General features: G+C 37.1%; 1 protein-coding gene across 1 annotated transcript; it reads right to left on the bottom strand.

Annotated features, from left to right (window-relative positions):
* Positions 1 to 5,741: 5,741 nt before the first annotated feature.
* LOC145038813 (protein BIG GRAIN 1-like B) lies at positions 5,742 to 7,444 on the bottom strand. The gene has a single exon (XM_078987053.1). The coding sequence runs from the start codon at positions 7,078 to 7,080 to the stop codon at positions 5,881 to 5,883; it is 1,200 nt and encodes a 399-aa protein (XP_078843179.1). The 5' UTR covers positions 7,081 to 7,444; the 3' UTR covers positions 5,742 to 5,880.
* Between the last annotated feature and the right edge of the window lie 10,205 nt (positions 7,445 to 17,649).

Below are 17,649 nucleotides of genomic sequence, written 5' to 3' on the forward strand. Positions count from 1 at the left end.
CAAAGTGAAAAGACTATTTAAACCTTGGAAGATATGTTGCGATCCTGCGTGATCGACTTTGGGAAGGCATGGGATACTCATTTACCCCTTGTCGAATTTTCCTACAACAATAGTTATTAAACAAGCATAAAGGTTGCTCCCTTCGAGGCCCTCTATGGCCGCAAGTGCAGATCCCCTCTGTGTTGGGCTGAGGTGGGTGATACCCAGTTAGCTAAAGGGCGAGTTCCTGAAAGCACTCTCACAGGTCCAGAGATCATACGGGAAACAACGGAGAAGATCGTTCAGATCCGTGAACGATTGAAAGCCTCCAGAGACCGACAGAAAAGCTACGCTGATAAACGTACAAAACCGTTGGAATTCCAGGTGGGCGACCATGTTCTATTGAAGGTCTCACCCTGGAAGGGCTTGATACGCTTTGGAAAGCGTGGGAAGCTAAATCCAAGGTACATTGGGCCTTTCGAGATTCTTGCCAGAATCAGCCCAGTAGCTTATAAACTTAAACTACAGAACAAACTTAGTAACGTACATTCTACCTTCCACGTATCGAACTTGAAAAAGTATCTGTCCGACAAGACTCTTCTAATCCCACTCGACGAGATCGAGATCAACGAGAGCCTCAATTTTGTGGAAGAACCAGTAGAGATCATGGACCGAGAGGTCAAGCAAACGAAACAAAGTCGTATCCTAATAGTGAAGGTTCGTTGGAACGCCAAGCGAGGACCCGAATTCACTTGGGAACAAGAGGATCAGATGAAACTGAAATACCCTCATCTTTTTACTTAATTGCTTGTAATTACTTATTTGCTTAAATTCTAATTTCGGGGCGAAATTCCTTCTAAGGAGGGGATGATGTGACAACCCAAAATTTCTAGCTTACATTCTTCTTTTATATCAAAGTTAGCTTCGTTTTGCTATTTTATGATGAAGTTTTGGGTCTAAAAGAGTGCTTAAAGCTTAGTACAATTGAATTACGTGTCGTAGGATGGGTTAGTTTGGTTGTAGCATTGGGAAAACGAGCCAAACAAACCAAAACTGGTGTGTGCGGCCGCACACTAGTGTGTGTAGCCAGCCAGCCACACACAGGCCAACCACACACACCTCCAGCCGCACACACCCTCCGATAAGTACTATCCTTGGTCATTTTGATCATTTCTTACACTCTTGTAAAGCTAGGACTCGAAAATCCTCTCAAGTATCATCCGGAAAGGTAACATCTTTCACCAAGAACACCAAGAACACATGTTTTCTAGCAGCACACCTGGCCGCACACATGGCCGCACACACACATATAGTGTGTATTCTGGCCATACACTCTCTTGTATAGCCTTTTAACCCTTCGTACAATCATTTATGGTTGTAACACTTCAAAAGAAGTGTTTACTAGTCCCTAAGGTGGTCCCAATTCGTTAATTAGTTGTTCATAACACTAATTATATTCATATATGTGCCAATATATGCTAAATAGGATTCACGTGTGTACTCAAGTCACCACTTGATACTTAGCAACAGATCCAACATTGTCACCAGAACCACTCACTACAGGTGAGTTCATACCCCTAAAATAACCTTTGAACTGTTTTTAAATGCTTTTATGGGGGGGGGGGGGGAATACAAGTTGAACAATTATAGTTATTATATCAATCACATGTGATTAATGACCACCAAACAAATGGTTTACTTACTTTCCAAACTATTTATCAAACTGTTTTACCTCAAATTATCTTACAAACTCCTTCAATGGTCAAATACTTTTACTTAACATTCTTTTAAATTTATATTCTGTGTATCTATATAAATATAGTTATATAAGTTAGATTGAAAGGACTTAAGACTACTAGTCTACCTGCTTCCTGTTCTTGTTTGATGTGGTCTTAGGGTATCAAGGTTAGTTGTCCGAAGGTCGTTTGAATCCTAGTTATATATTATGTATATGTATATAGATATAAAAGGTTATTTCTTTCATTCAATTCCATGCCCTTGGGTAGCAAGGGCATACAGACATGTTCATACTTTACTAGTAAGCTACCATAGGGGTAGTTTAGGAAGATACTATTACTAGAACAATGAAACATACAATGAGTCAGTTCATACATGAGTCAATACATACTATGATGAGAATCAAACGTGAGACAAAGTGAGGAGGAACAAATAATAAACACTATGCCGAGAAACAAACATACAGGCTAGATAGAGAAAGAACGCACAATACAGCTAGCACACATATACATTACATATACATTATATATACATTAACACAGTTATGTGAGCCATTAAGCAGGGCATGGCACTACCTACCATGACTGTTTTGTATATCAGAATCTCCTTAATTGGGGAGCGTATAAGTTTGTGTATAGATCTATACTGAATTGACTATCCTACACCTTGCTGCTCGCTATAGTGGGACTTGCAAGTCTACGGGTGCCAAACGTCATTTTTTTGGCATCTTACATTGTCACTTTACTATTGAGTCGGTAGCAAGATACAGGCCGATCACATGTTACCTTAAAATATACAATTGGCTTAAGGTAGTTAGTATAGCAGTAGTTTACTTAAAACTACGTTACGGTACTAAAACATTTCCCCTTTACATTTTACTTTGTGATATTCACACGATGCACGGTAATGTAGAAACTATATTTTTGGTTAATGATAGTCGAAATTGGGAAAATATACACTTTTACAAGAGATACACACAAAGACACTAGATGCCTTGGTAGAAGGCTACTTTTAGTAGGAAACATAGGGTTTTCTAGAGTAGATCAAACAAACACAAAACCTTTACAAACATACACAATACATTTTACAAAACATCTTACAAATGCTTTCATACAAACTCAAACACTAATATACTTATGAACTCACCAGCTCTAAAGTTGATACTCGCTTTCAAAATAACTTGTATTCTCATGTCACCAGTAGACAGGTACATGGGCCGGATTTTGAGAAGAAGGAGCGTGTTCAAGGCTCATCTTTTATTTTTGATGTGTCTTTTTGGTATCTATATAACTTGACAGAACACACTTGTATGCAATTATATTATCAATGCAATGGATGATGTTGTTGTTTGTTTACTACTTGCATTGTTGTGATACTGTACATGACGTCCTCCACCCCATAATGTTTCCGCCGTTCATCGGTTTTGGGGGTGTGACAAGTTCATCATGGACTCATTGAGTCCAACAGTTAGAGTGAAATTTTCAATTTGCTTCAACATTGAACAATTAACCAATGCATCAATATAACATAAAAACACCCTAGACATCATCCACGTAAGTAAATCAATCAGTATAACTTGGAATCACTGATAAATCTTGTTTATAGGTTAAAAATAATGATAATGAACTTAAACATAAGTTATAGTTAAAGTAGGATAAACATAACTCGCTTACAAGAGGGTTTAGCGAGGAACCGGGCTCTGTGTGGGCATAACTTCTAAGCCGGAAGCTCTTCTTCTCTGGGCCTTCTGGTGGTCCAGGACTTGCTACTAACTCCTAAGATAGGCTAGAGACAATCTTAGAAAGTTTGGGGGTGCTTGGGAGAGAATTAGATAAGAAGATGTGCGGAAATGAAGGAAAATGCCATCTATTTATAGGCTGCCAACAACCAGTACGTTGGGTGTACGCAAGGGTACGTTGGGTGTACTCAATATGCTGGGCGTACTCATGCCACATGTCACGATCTCGTGCAAAGCTGTGAGGAAGAAGCTGTGGCCCAAATCTTGGCACGTGTCACTCATTGGTTAATTCCAAAAAGTAATTATCTTCTAAAATTCTTAACTTTGCATATGTGCTCCATCTTTAACGTTATTTATATCCACGTATTGGTAGTGACGTGATCTACAACTTTCATTTAGACTATGTCATCTAATTTTGAATTTATTTTTAAACTTATATTTTAACCGACTTAGAAAGTTAAAATCCGTTAAAAGTTCATAACGTTGTTATTCGACGTCCATCTTCGCTGTCTTTATACCGTTGAGCTCTTATTAACGAGATATTCAATTATTGTATACGTCGTGGCAGCTAATAATTGATCGATCTAAAATTCGATTTTCAGTGCATTGCTACGCTAAATCATAGAAAAATCATGACTTTCTCAAACGAAGACAGGTTTGGACGTTCTCTACATGCATGCTCTCGGTTTAATATAATATGACTTTCATTTAGATTGCTAAGGCTAAAAGGTATTTTATCAAAATTTACTTTCTACGATACGCGACGCCGTGCCAGTTTAGTCATAAAAGTTCGACGGGTCATAATTTATGCGTTATAAGTCGGATTTCAACGTTCTTTATATGTACAAAATCCTTATGACATATACTATAACTTTGGTTAAAATTATTTATGCTAAATAATCTTCTATCAAAAAGTTGTTTTTAACGTTTGCTATCTCTAAATTGACTAGTCCGAATATACGGGTGTTACATATACATTAGGTCCTATTACAAGTACGTTCATGGTGTTTGGACCGGTGAACGTTGACATAATTTTGCTAGTTGTCACACTTCATCCCATGTATTTCACTAAGGTTTCATGTCTAGCTAAGAGATTCTCAAAAATTCAACGAGGAAAGGTTGTGTTGCCTATCCTTGATTTGCTATTACAAAGCTTATAAATTCAGGTTTTAGACTATGAATTATGATTCTTTTCATATGAGCCTCACTGATATTAGAGCGAGGATCAAGATTTGTAATTTCTCTATGCGTGGATTTAACTTTGTGAAACATTGTGGGATTGGTATATCATGTTAAGACGCCATAGAAGTTTATTCTCAAGAAGCTGCAGCTTAGTATAATTTTTTTCTCGGAGAATAAGGTTCCAATGTCTCCCAATCCTCTTTTGGAGTTATCACATCTCCGATATGCTGAAATGTATCCTCTTCCATGATAGTTTTTAGCACAAACATCACTTTGCCTACCTTAATATTCCATTTATGTAAGATTCCATTGTTGCCTTCTGCCTTAGGTTGTCTTGTCTCTAACCTATTCACAACTACCCATAAATCATGTCACTGCATATACGACATAATGCAAGTAGACCAAGTGTTAAACTTATGGTTTTTGAGCTTCTTTACACCACCTACAATTTGTAGTTCTGCAATCCGTAACACACAAGCTTTGATACCACTTTAATAACCTTTGGAGAGACAACTTTCCTACTACACAACCAAGACCTCGTGTAAGATAATGAAGAAGGAGAAAAATTATATTATGAAAGTGTTAGTGCATATCATCTTGAAATGAGAGCATTGCAATAGCTATATATAGCAAAGCTGGAAAATAGATATTGCTATTAGACTACCACTACCATGAAAATTAGGAACATGCATAGAAAATAACTATCCACTATCTAGACTAATTCAACAACTAATTCAACATAAAGAAATATTGACATAACCAAAAATAAATAAGATTGGAGGCATGTACATGATTGCATGCATGAGTTCGACATGTTGGATGTTGCACTTTCAATATTGTACTCATAATTGTGAACGTAGTCCATCTTTGGAAATCATTTTATATGGGGAAGGGATAATATCCGCATTGAAATTCAAACCTAAGGATAGCATTTGGTCTATCTGAAAATTTGGACAAAGTTTATGATTTATGGTAAAGTATAAGGACCAAAAGTGTAATTTTCTCTTAAATACATTTTACATGATATGATATTTGACGGATACCCATTAAACTCTAATGTTTTGTTATAAGTTAGCCGTTATATTTTATTTAATAATTTCAACCCTAAAATATAATACAATAGAACGTATTACATATTAATTTCCTAGTACTGATTTTATATTAATATCTAATTTTAAATAAGTTCATCCAAAGTGGCCATATACTTCTGAATTTTTCATATTTTGGTTTATGGCTGCTGAGGATCATACAAGGTGACCATTAGCAATGGCTCGATTTGCAGCAATACTAGTTGTTTCGTAAAGTGGCAATTCCTTCATACATTGATCCATTCCAATGGCGGAAAGATGATCCAATTCAAAGAGATCGGAGCTTGCATAGCTTGCAGAGTCATCTTCATCGTCTTCGTCGTTGTCAGTAACGGCATTAGTTTTAATCGAATCAAACGGATATTCAACCTTCTTCTGGTAATTCGTCAATAAATTTCTCTTTGTTTCTTCGATATGGAATTTGTTCTCTGTCGAATGCTTTTGTATCTCTTCGCTGACTGAATTCCTGGAAAATTTTACCGAAAGTGAATCAGATCGGTCTCCGTTAACTGATTTGCGTTCACGAGGTTGATGATGTTCGTCGACAATCACAGTGCCTGGATAAAACCTCACAGATCTTTTTATCTCGGTGGTGATTATGTTTCCTCTTGACGACGACGATGGAGTTTTGCTCTGACACGATCGTGAAAATGAAGATACCGACGAAGGCATTGAAGCATTGGCCGATTTTGATTCCCTTTTCCCATGAATTACCGCCTCATCGTCACCTCCAGCGCAGAACGATTTCTTCGCGTTTCCAGTAGTGAAAAGTGAAATTAAAAAAACTGCTAATCGACCTCCCGGAGAAAGCGGTCGCTTTCCTTTCTTCAGGTAACCATAGATCTTCATAGCTCCCGATTTCGTCTTCCCAAACTTGCCTTTACGTTTAGCCTTTGGTTGCAAATCTTCAGGTTGATGATTTTGGGGATACGTAACACTCTGTTTGTTGCATTCATTGGCATTGTGGGTGCTCGTACGAATAGGTTTAGGTCTCGCCGGACATCTGTATACTGTTTCAGCCTCCTCCTCCGACGAAAATCCGACGCCATATCCAGAACAGGAAGAACCGAGGGTTGAATTATAGAAGGAGTTACCTTCACTTCGTCGGGAACTACTTTCAAAACCTGCAACTGATTTTCGTCCAACAACCATTCCCCTGATATTCTTCGACCCGCTACCATCAACATGGAAACAACCATCAATGCTTTGTCTCTTCTTCATGGTTTCTCTATAAACCACCGATTTCTCCTCATCACCTCTTTCATCGATCGATCGGTAGATTTTGTCAAGCAAAGTCGACGAGAAAGACGGAATTTCTTTTTGCCACCTGTACCGATTCCTATCAACAGCATCCATTAAGGACACCTTTTCACGAAAAGAATCAAGCAGAAAGGAGTTTGGATCAAAATCGCAACAATTTTGAAAGGAATAGGGGTTGAGAGTGGCAGATGATGAGTGATGACACACTTTTATGAAGTGAAACGGAAAACAAGAGATCGATGATGGGAACAGAGTCGGCAATAGAGGTAAATAATTCTGACTTTTCCCTGTATTACAGTTACTACCTTGTCTTTAAAAAGATGCGTTAGATGGGGTATGGTCGGGTGACAAAGCTAATTAAGCCTTGTCACGCTGTGAATCCCAGAAAAGGTACCTTCTTCAAATTATTACTACTTTTCTATAACTACAAGATTTTTTAAAATGTATATATGATAAATAATTAATAAAGGTTTAAGAACATGACCTATAGGGCCATGAACTTTAAAGCATATGTTCATATAAGTAAACACGTAAGCATATATAAGGAAATTGCTTTATTGGTATATGATGCACGGAGTCAACCACCTTAGAAAGATGGCAACATTAATGATGATTGATGGATCTCTTTTTTAATTTTCATGAATCACGTAACGGGCCGACAATGAATTCTCACGGACTGTTCCATGAGCTTCTTTACACAACTCCATTGGATGCCTAAGGCCCTTTAAACGGTCAGTTAATTCTATCGTTTATCATTTGTAATTGCAAGTTTGGTACAAATTAATGACCGACGAGGAAGAGCTTGTGGTCTTGCTAATGGGTAGAGGCATGGGATGTTGATTTTGGTATGAACATGAACGTGAAATGTAGAGAGATGAAGAAGAAGTAAAGAAAATGAATCTTGTTTTGTTATTATCTCTATCACTAAGTGATTACATCTTACACAAGTAAACAAATTATTAATACAAGTTAATCACTAGCTAACTTGATATGGAAGCTTAACAAACTAACAAGTCAAATGATAAACATGTGAAGTGACTAACTAACTAACAATCTAACTCAACATGCTATGTCCGTTGGTGAAATACGAGGTTCTTAGCAATGTGAATAGCAGCTTGACTGTTGCATTTGACTTAACTAGAGTAACATTTGGGACAGTAAATTCACGAAATAAATGAGTTAATCATGCAAACTCACCTGTCACTCTTTGCATATTGCGGCATTCTGCTCCTACAGAGGATAATTGTAACATCCAAAAATCATGATCCAAAATTTTCGTTTTGATTTACGTAAAAACAGTATTCCAAAACGTTGTTCATACAACCCAATAAAAATAAATATGCCAAACATCATGAAAATCAGAGTATGTTTCATAAACATAATCAATATGGTGTGTGTGCTTCGGTCAAGAACCAGAAGTACCTGAAACATAAACTAAAACCGTAAGCACAAAGCTTAGTGAGTTCCCCAAAATACCACATACCACACATATCATATAACGGGCCCCGACCCACACTCGAATAATAGTGAGATATAAGCCCAGCCCAAACTCGAATCACGAGCCCCACCCAGACTTGAATAATAATGAGATACAGGCCCCGCCCACACTCACATAATGGGCCCGCCTAATAGACATACATATACAAGCACATACAAGTATCACATAGACATCAAGTATAATAACATAACCAAACGAGGGTCGGCCTTGGTGCCTTAGATCTGCTGAACTTAGTCAGGAAACTCACCTCGAAAAGCTAAATGAAACGAATTATCCCTGACTGTTGGTCTTACAGCTCCCTGAGCTATCAATTGCAACATAAAAACTAAGTAACATTTAGGATCTACCATATCTACTTTGGGTAAAAAGACTATATTACCCTAACCTAGCTTAGTCCAAGAATGAAGCCCATAACCATAATCCAAAGGCCCCAAAATTAAACAATTCAACAAGGCCCAAAATACGACCCAATTTCCAATTAGACCCAATCCCTTCTCATGGGCCTTAGCCCAAGGCCCTATAATACTCTTTGTCCAAAAACTCCTAAAATCATATGGCCCAACTAACACATGTCCTTCTAAGCCCAAAACGAGGCCCAACCCTAAAGCCTAACTTTGAATGGCCACCTGACTGAGTATGCAAGGCGTACTCAGTTTGTACGCTAAGCGTATTGGCTCGAGGGCTTCTATGTTGCGCGTACAGGCTCGTACACCCATCATACTCAACCAAATCAACCACTTTCTACTTTAAGCATGTAACTCGTTAAGACTTCTCTCCAAAATGTAGATTTAACCTCTTTAAGCTGAAATATCACGTAAATTTGCTTTATGTCCATGCATACCCATAAGAAGCTCTAAAGCTCAAAAAGGACTTAATGAAGGACTTAATGAAATCATGAGGCCCTTAAACTCCATAAAGTGGGCACCTTTATGCCTAAGGAGCCGATGAAGACCTTAGATCTGAAAGAATAAGCCTTTGGGACGTCCTAATCCCAACATCCATCTAAACCATGGCTAAAAACATAACCATTAAACCCAAAAGGAGATCTAAGCATCTAGCAACCAAGATAAGAACTTGATACCTCAAACTATTTGCAAAATCGGTAGTGGTTCTGGATCCAAGACTTCCTTCTCCAAGCTTAGGAATTTCAAGATGTTCTAACTCCTTCACAATAAACAAAATAAACACCAAGCTCTATTTAAAGACTCAAATGCTTGACAATGGAGGCTACAACTCGTTTTAGGGTTTTGGAGGCTTTGAGTGCTGGTAAAGAGGCCATCTATAGAAGATAAGGATGGTTGAATAGGGTGCAACACCCCCAATTAGGGTTTCATTAAAGTATAGTATGCCCAACGTACGCGACTTAAGTTGCGTCTCAGCACCGAACTAGTACGATAAGCGTACGAAGTGGTACGCCCCGCGTACTGGCTTCTCAACTAGTATGCTAAGCGTAGCAAGTGGAAGGCTCGCGTACTACTTCAGGGACTAAAATGAAAATGTTGAATACTCAAGGGTTATAAGGCACATACCAGGGCACAAGTGTTACAATAACGAAACTATAATTTGTTTCTTTGACTTCCATGTAATGAGGCTATTTCCAAGAAGTATTATGAACCCACTCACACTTCTTTTACATTGAGGACATAAAACCCAATCAGAATCATAGTATGCTTGTAATGAATAATCAATGGATTTGTTCATGAATAAACGTTGATTAGGATCATCTTTGAGATATTTTAGAACACGTATAGCAACATCTAGGTGTGACTCTCTTGGCTCAGACATAAACTGGCTTAAATGTTGAACAACAAAAGCCAAACAAGGTCTAGTGTGGACTAAAAATTTAAGCTTGTCCACAAGTCTCCTGTAAATTTCTGGTTCTTCCAAAACTGCCCTTTGTCCCAAAAGTAGTTTAGAATTAGTTGGAAGTGGAGAAACAGTAGTCCCATTAGAATCAAACTCTTTCAAAATTTCATTAGCAAAATTCCTTTGTATAAGAATCACCCCCAAATGAGAATATAAGACTTCAATTCCAAGGAAAAAATTTAAATGACCAAGATCTTTACTTTTAAAGGTAGAATCAATAAATTGGTTTAAACTTGTGATTTTTTCTTCATTATTACCTGTCACCATAATGTCATCAACGTAAACAACAATAAATTTGTCATATTTGTCATAATGTTTGAAAAATAGCGAATAATCATTCATTGAATGTTGATATCCTTTAGTCTTTAAAGCAAATGTCAACTTTTCATAGCATTTCATAGATGCTTGCTTAAGACCATATAAGGATTTTTGTAAAAAGACAAACTTGATGTGAATTTGTAAGTTTCAAAACAGGAGGGGGTTCATGTAATTTTTTATGTAATTTTCCATGAAGGAATGCATTATTCACATTTAAATGATACAATGGCCATTCTTTCTTTACAACAGTTGTAACTAATGTCCGGATTGTTGTCATTTTCACCACATAAGTGAAAGTTTCAGTGTAATCTATTCTAGCTTTTTGAGTGGGCCCTTTCACAACTAATCTTTCTTTATATCTTTCCACTTCTTCATTAGATTTGTATTTAACCTTGTAAACCCATTTGCAACAGATGGATTTCTTTCCTTTAGGAAGATCGAATAAAGTCCAAGTATTATTAGCTTCAATTGCTTGAAGTTCCTTATTCATGGCTTTTTGCCATTCAGGGATGGTGGCAGCTTCATCATAAGAAGATGGTTATGTGATCTTAGACATTCTGTGAAAATATTGTTGACTCTGTTCAAATAAAGCACTAAAACACACATGTTTATGTTGATAAGTATGTGTGATACTGTGTATGAATGATGCAAAGTGAAGACATAAATCTTTTGAATTTGTAACAGATGCGTTGTTACAAATGTAGTCCTTTAAATGGGCAGGTGTAATTGGAACTTGTTCAGACCTTCTAGGAACAAAGTTGTTGGTTAAAGTTTGAGCTAGTAAAGGAGAAGAGGATTGATTAGGTGAGGGACTGATACTATCTTCAAAATGAGATAAACTTGGTTATGGTGAAAACACTGGGGTAGAATGGTCACTGTGAAGTTGAAAAAGGAAAATATCTTCATAAAATACGACATCCCTAGAAATAGCAATCTTCTTGGTTTCCAAATCATACAATTTGTAAGCTTTCTCCATATGGATAACCAATAAAAATACAAGGTCTTGCTCTTGGTTGCAACTTATCCCTGTTATGCTGTAAAGTGCTAGCATAATATAAAGACTCAAATGTTCTCGAATGGTCAAAAGAAGGTAGAGTATTATAGAGAAGTGAGAATGGAGACTTACCATGAAGGATTTTCGAAGGGAATGTGTTTATAAGAAAAGTAGAAGTTAAAAAACAATCTTCCTAAAATCTGAGGGGTAATTTGGATTGAAAAGAATAGTTTTAGAAGTCTTTAACAAGTGCTTGTGTTTTCTTTCAACCACTCCATTCTGTTGAGGATTATATTTGCAACTTGTTTGATGAATGATACCTTTTTGTTGTAGAAAATAAATACCTTCATTACTTGACCCCAATTCAAAATCATTGTCTATTCTTAAGACCTATAATTTTCTCCCAAATTAGACGTCACTCATTTCGATAAACCTTTAATTACTCCAAATGCATTGCTCTTTGTACTAAGCAAATGATTCCATGTAGCTCTTGAGTAATCATCCAAAATGGTCAAAAAAGATGAATGATTATCATAAGTTTTAGTGAGAAATGGATCCCATGTATTAACATGAATAATTTCAAAACTTGCTGAAGTATGAATAGAACTAATCGATAATAGGGGTTTGTGTTGTCTAAATTTAGAACACACATCACAAGAATCACAAGAAGTATCTGTAACATCCATAAAATTTAAGCCAAATTAAAACCTTTTAATACATTTTAAAACCATCAAGTTATTATAGTTTGTTCTCAAAATAGTTTAGACATCAGAGTATCCCCATAATCAATTCATAATACCATAAATATGAGGAGTTGTACGATCACGCCTTTGCCTTCCTACGATCATATGATGTACCTGAAACAATAAACTAAAACTATAAGTCTGAGAGCTTAGTGAGTTACCCCAAAATACCAACACCATACAACATAACCATATCATATAGCCAATACAGAACAACATGCATAGTAAGTCGTTAGGCTAACTAGACCGCCTCCCAGGCCTTCAGTCTATATGGATTGTTCTCCAAGCCTTCGACACGTCTGTACGGCCTCGCATGGCCTACAGCCTATCTAGACCGCTCGTCGGGCCTTCGATCTGAATGAATACCTTTGCAGGGCATTCAGGTTATCTGGACCGCCCTGGGTATGTTGGCCTCCAGCACAAAGCAGGACTGCCTCAACCCAACCCCAAATCAAACAAGCATGTGTACATAAATATCATACACTTGAATATATATATATATATATATATATATATATATATATATATATATATATATATATATATAGCAATGTCCTATAACCAAGATACTGACCTAACCAGGTCACTAACATAGCATCATCCTATATACCAGGATACCGATATAACAATCATAATAGCATAACAACATCCTATCTACCAGGATACCGATCTAACATGTCATAACAACATACGAGCACACTATAACCAGGATACCAATCTATCTGAAATCTAACATAGCAACCATCTTAAAATAGGATGAAATATAGCATATCAATAACATAACAACCATCCTAAACCAGGATGTAATCTAGCATATCAATAACATAGCAATCATCCTAAACCAGGATGTAATCTAGCATATCAATAACATAGCAACCATCCTAAACCAGGATGTAAATCATAAAGGGTCGGCATTGGTGCCGTAGACCCTTTTGACATAGTGAGGATAACTCACTTGACACTACTGAAGTCCCGCGGATAAAACTCCAACTGTTGGTTGACAGCTTCTCGAACTGTCAACATCAAACAACACCCAATTAATAATTAGGTTCCATGCCCAAGGTCCAACTCACACCAAAAGCCCAAAAGTCAAGTAATGGGCCAAAGCCCAACATGTAGCCCAATTTTTCCAAATGGGGCCCAGACCTCCAAAATGGTCTTTCCTTAAGGCCCAACATCATATAATCACAAAGGCCCAATTATGGCCCATCTATGGCCTAATTTTCAAATTGGACCCAAGTCCTTCACATGGCTCTTATCCTAAAACCCATTAATTATTCTAGTCCATTTGCTTGATCTTGGATGGCCCATTAATAATCTAATCATCAAGGCCCAAGAGAAGGCCCAACCATAAACCTAAGTAAAATTATGGTTTCTTATAAAATGACGATTAGGGTTAAATGTTTCTCACTTAACCCATTAAGAACTTAATCCATTAAGTTCATTATTGCCTTCGGTTAATTTACCAATGATAACTATTTAATATTTCAAGTTATTAAATAATCTTATGTGTGTGTGTCCCGACCATTTTGTGACAACCGTCAAATTATGGTCAAGTAAAAGTCAAACAAAGTCAACAAGTCAAACCGGTCAACTCAACTAACCCTTTTGTACTAAGGCTCATGTTAGGTAAATACTATACAACTCACTATTCTAATGAGAAGTCGTAAATTGAAAAGTTCGTACATCTAGATTTCTTTAACCTAAAATTGTGGTAAGTAACAAACCAAACCGATAAAACAATGATGCATACTCATCGGGAGTGTGTAAGGTCCAAAAACATGGCTTAACGGGGTTTACAGACCTTGCATTGCGAAGCCGGACACTCACAAATGTCACACACAAAACCTCTCTCAATCGTTTTCACTCTACTTCTCTTTATCTAGAATCTCACCCAAATCTCTCCAAGTATGTCAAATCTCCCCCAAATCTCTCTTTGTATGAGAAATCTCTCCCAAATATCTCTTTGTATGACAAATCTCTCTAAGTATGTGAAATCTCTCCTAAATCTCTCTTTGTATGAGAAATCTCTCCAAGAATGTGAAATCTCTCCCAAATCCCTCTCAAAAGTTCCTTTAACTTTTTGAAGTCATTCGGGTCATTTCAACCCTTAACCGGGTTAAAAATCGCTTAAAACGGAGTTATAACGGGTAAAATACCCTAAAAGACCCGAAACCCTCTATATAGGGCCGAAGCCTCTTAGGGCCGAAAGTCCTCTTGGGGACCGAAACCAAGAGAACCGAACCCAGCAGCTGAACCGAATGTCCTCTCGAAACCGAAACCCCCTTCTCAGGATCGAACCTCGCAGACCCGAACCGTTTTGTCACAACTAGAAATTCTATGTCTTGTAATCACTATACTCAATTAAATGTTGAAATCAAAAACTCAAAAACAAGTATGATGCTTACTCAATGGGAAACTAAACCCCCAATTCACTACATCAAACAATTGGAAAACCCTAGAAGTTCTTGTTAAGTCCATTTTGGACTAGAACTTCCTTATTGGATCCAAATGGACCAATAAGCTTCCAATTGGACTATCATGGGCTTAGAACCCTAATTGGGCTCTAATTGGACCCACATCTATTTATTTCAACATTTTGAGCCATGTTGAACCTAGAATGAAATAAATTAATGACTATGAACCATAATTAACCTCATTTGACCCTAACAAGTCATAAAAATCACATTTAAATTTATTTGGACCAAAAATCACTCAACTTAACCATGAAAATTGGGCTTAAGTATTTAAGGCCCAAACACCCTCATTTCCTCCATTATTCTCGGCCCAAAAGCTCAAGCCCAAGAAGAGGGTTGACCTTAGTGTGCCACCGCCTTATTGTCTTGTGGATCTCCATGCAAATCCATTCCATGTATCCATGCACATCACTTCATGTCTATATCTCCCTCTCTCTTCTTGTTTCGGCTGAGAGCAACACCCACACACACACAAAACACTCACAAACTCTCTCTAAATCACTCAAGGCTACTTTCTTCTTCTCCATCCAAAATCTCGAAATTTTGGAAGCATTCAAGGAAGTTCTTCCACAAAATCATCATCTAAGGTAAGGTTTTGCTTGGATCTATGACTTGTATTCCTTGTTTATCAAAAATCTCTTCCTAATCCATGCAAAAATTGTGATCTTGCACTCTAGAAACCCCATAAACTCGAAAACTTCATCAAGGAGTGCAAAGGCCAAAAATCACTTCATTTCTTCCATTCTTTCTTCAAAAACCGAATCAACATCCAAGGTGAGTTTCATATCCCCTTATTTTCGGTTTTTATGAGTTTTTGTGGGGGAGAATACAAGCAAAAGTGTAGATCCATCATTATGTGTATGTTGTGGTTGATTTCTATGCTTATATGTATGTTTTGTATGATTTTGATGATAGATCTAGTATGAAATGCTAAAAACCGAGACATATATTTTATTATAGCATAAAATATACTATTACATGCAAAGTATACTAAGAAAATGGCCAAATGGCTTGACAACACTTAATTTGGGCTAAAAACTCATTTTTTTGACATAAAATGTTGAAAATACAAAGTTAAAGGGCCTAAAGTGAAATATTTCGAAATCTGATGGGTGAGATGAGTCAAAATAGTTTACACAATGTATTTTCTGAAAATATACTATTTAGAGGGTTAAAAACATAAATTCCAATCTTATTGGGCTAAATATGACATTTTCGGCCCAATGAGGCCCAATATGCGAAATTTTCTAATTTGGAGGACCAAAACTGCATTTTTCTGTAAAACAGTGGACTATAAGTGTTCCATGTACTTGTCAAAGGTTTAAAATGCTTTTCAAATTTAAAAAGGACCAAAGTTGTAAAAATTTTCCAAATTGGGTCAAAAATGTAAAAGTTGCGAAAAAGAGGGGCTATAACCGAGAAAACTGAAATTTCAAGGACTTAAACTGTTTTCTATGATAAATATGCTGGAAAATACTTATTTCAATAATTTTGGTATAAAAATGTCAAGAAATTTGATTTAAGGACCAAACCGGAAAGTTTTTAAATAAAGGGGTAAAAAGGGTAAATTCTACAATTAAGGAGGGGCTGAAAACAGAAAATCTTCAAGGCTAGTTAATACATGCAATTTGACCAATTGATGGTACCATGCTTGTCGAAGAAATACAATACATTACAATACCAAAAGTCGTTGTTAAACGAATTGGTTCGGTCTCGAACCAATAAAAATCCAAAACCACTAACACGACGACGTTACGACATTACGATTCATAACTAATAACGATGGAGAATTCACTATACATACGAGTGTGCGCAGACGTCTATGCACCATCTTTGGGCCCCAAAAGTGTAAAATCTTGTTCGTTGAGCCTAGCTAGCCCAATGACCTGATCTTAAGGCCCGAAGATCTCTCTCTCTTACGAAGTGTTGGGTTTTACCGATCCGACATAACGTAACAGGACTTTCAATGGCAAACGTGCTGCTGGTCCCCAAGGGTCCTTCAGTGCTGCTAGTAAAGTCGGTAACTCACGATTGCGGGTTGGGCTTCGGGCCCTTCGCAATTGCATTTGTCTTGAACGACGCGGGGAAATACCGAGGGTTTCGCACCTTCTCTCCTTCCCTCCGGTCGTGGGACTACACAAGTCCGGGAGGATCGAGTTGTGTGAAGAATTACGAGTGGTGCGTAAGGGATCACTTGTAAGGTTGTCGATTGGACGTTTTCGTTAACGTACGTCACAACTCTTCACCACCCATTGTATTCTTAATGCCTCCGGAGCTCAACGATTCCCTCTAACGAAACGAAACAACGGTATACAAACTAAGTAATACAAGGTGATAGGAAAACGTCGGGTTTTCCTAGGGTTTTCAACAATTACAAATTACCGGTTGAATTTTCACAACTCTTACGCCTACATCTATAGAATTCAAACATGCATACTCATGGATCAACACATATTTTTTTTCACTATTCTATTTTTAGAAAATATCGGATTTTCTGATGGGTTTCAAACGTTACATTGGATTTCAAACACTACTTATGAACTCACCAACATTTCGTATGTTGACGTTTTTCAAAATACTTGTATTCTCAGGTAACAGATAAGGTGACGAATGATTTATACTCTATGATGTTTGCTGTGGTCTAAGTGATGTTGAACCGTTATTTTGAGAATGTAACGTTTGAACAATGTAACGAATGTAAACACTATCGGTTGTATTATTCCAAATGTTGGTGATGTTTTATGTTATGTTTCATGTATATGCATTGTG

This window comes from Lactuca saligna, chromosome 4 (assembly GCF_052625555.1).
Source record: "Lactuca saligna cultivar CGN05327 chromosome 4, ASM5262555v1, whole genome shotgun sequence".
Classification (NCBI taxonomy): domain Eukaryota; kingdom Viridiplantae; phylum Streptophyta; class Magnoliopsida; order Asterales; family Asteraceae; genus Lactuca; species Lactuca saligna.

Excerpts from the sequence above, each read along its gene's own strand:
- LOC145038813 (XM_078987053.1), bottom strand. The coding sequence starts at position 7,080 with ATGGATGCTGTTGATAGGAATCGGTACAGGTGGCAAAAAGAAATTCCG.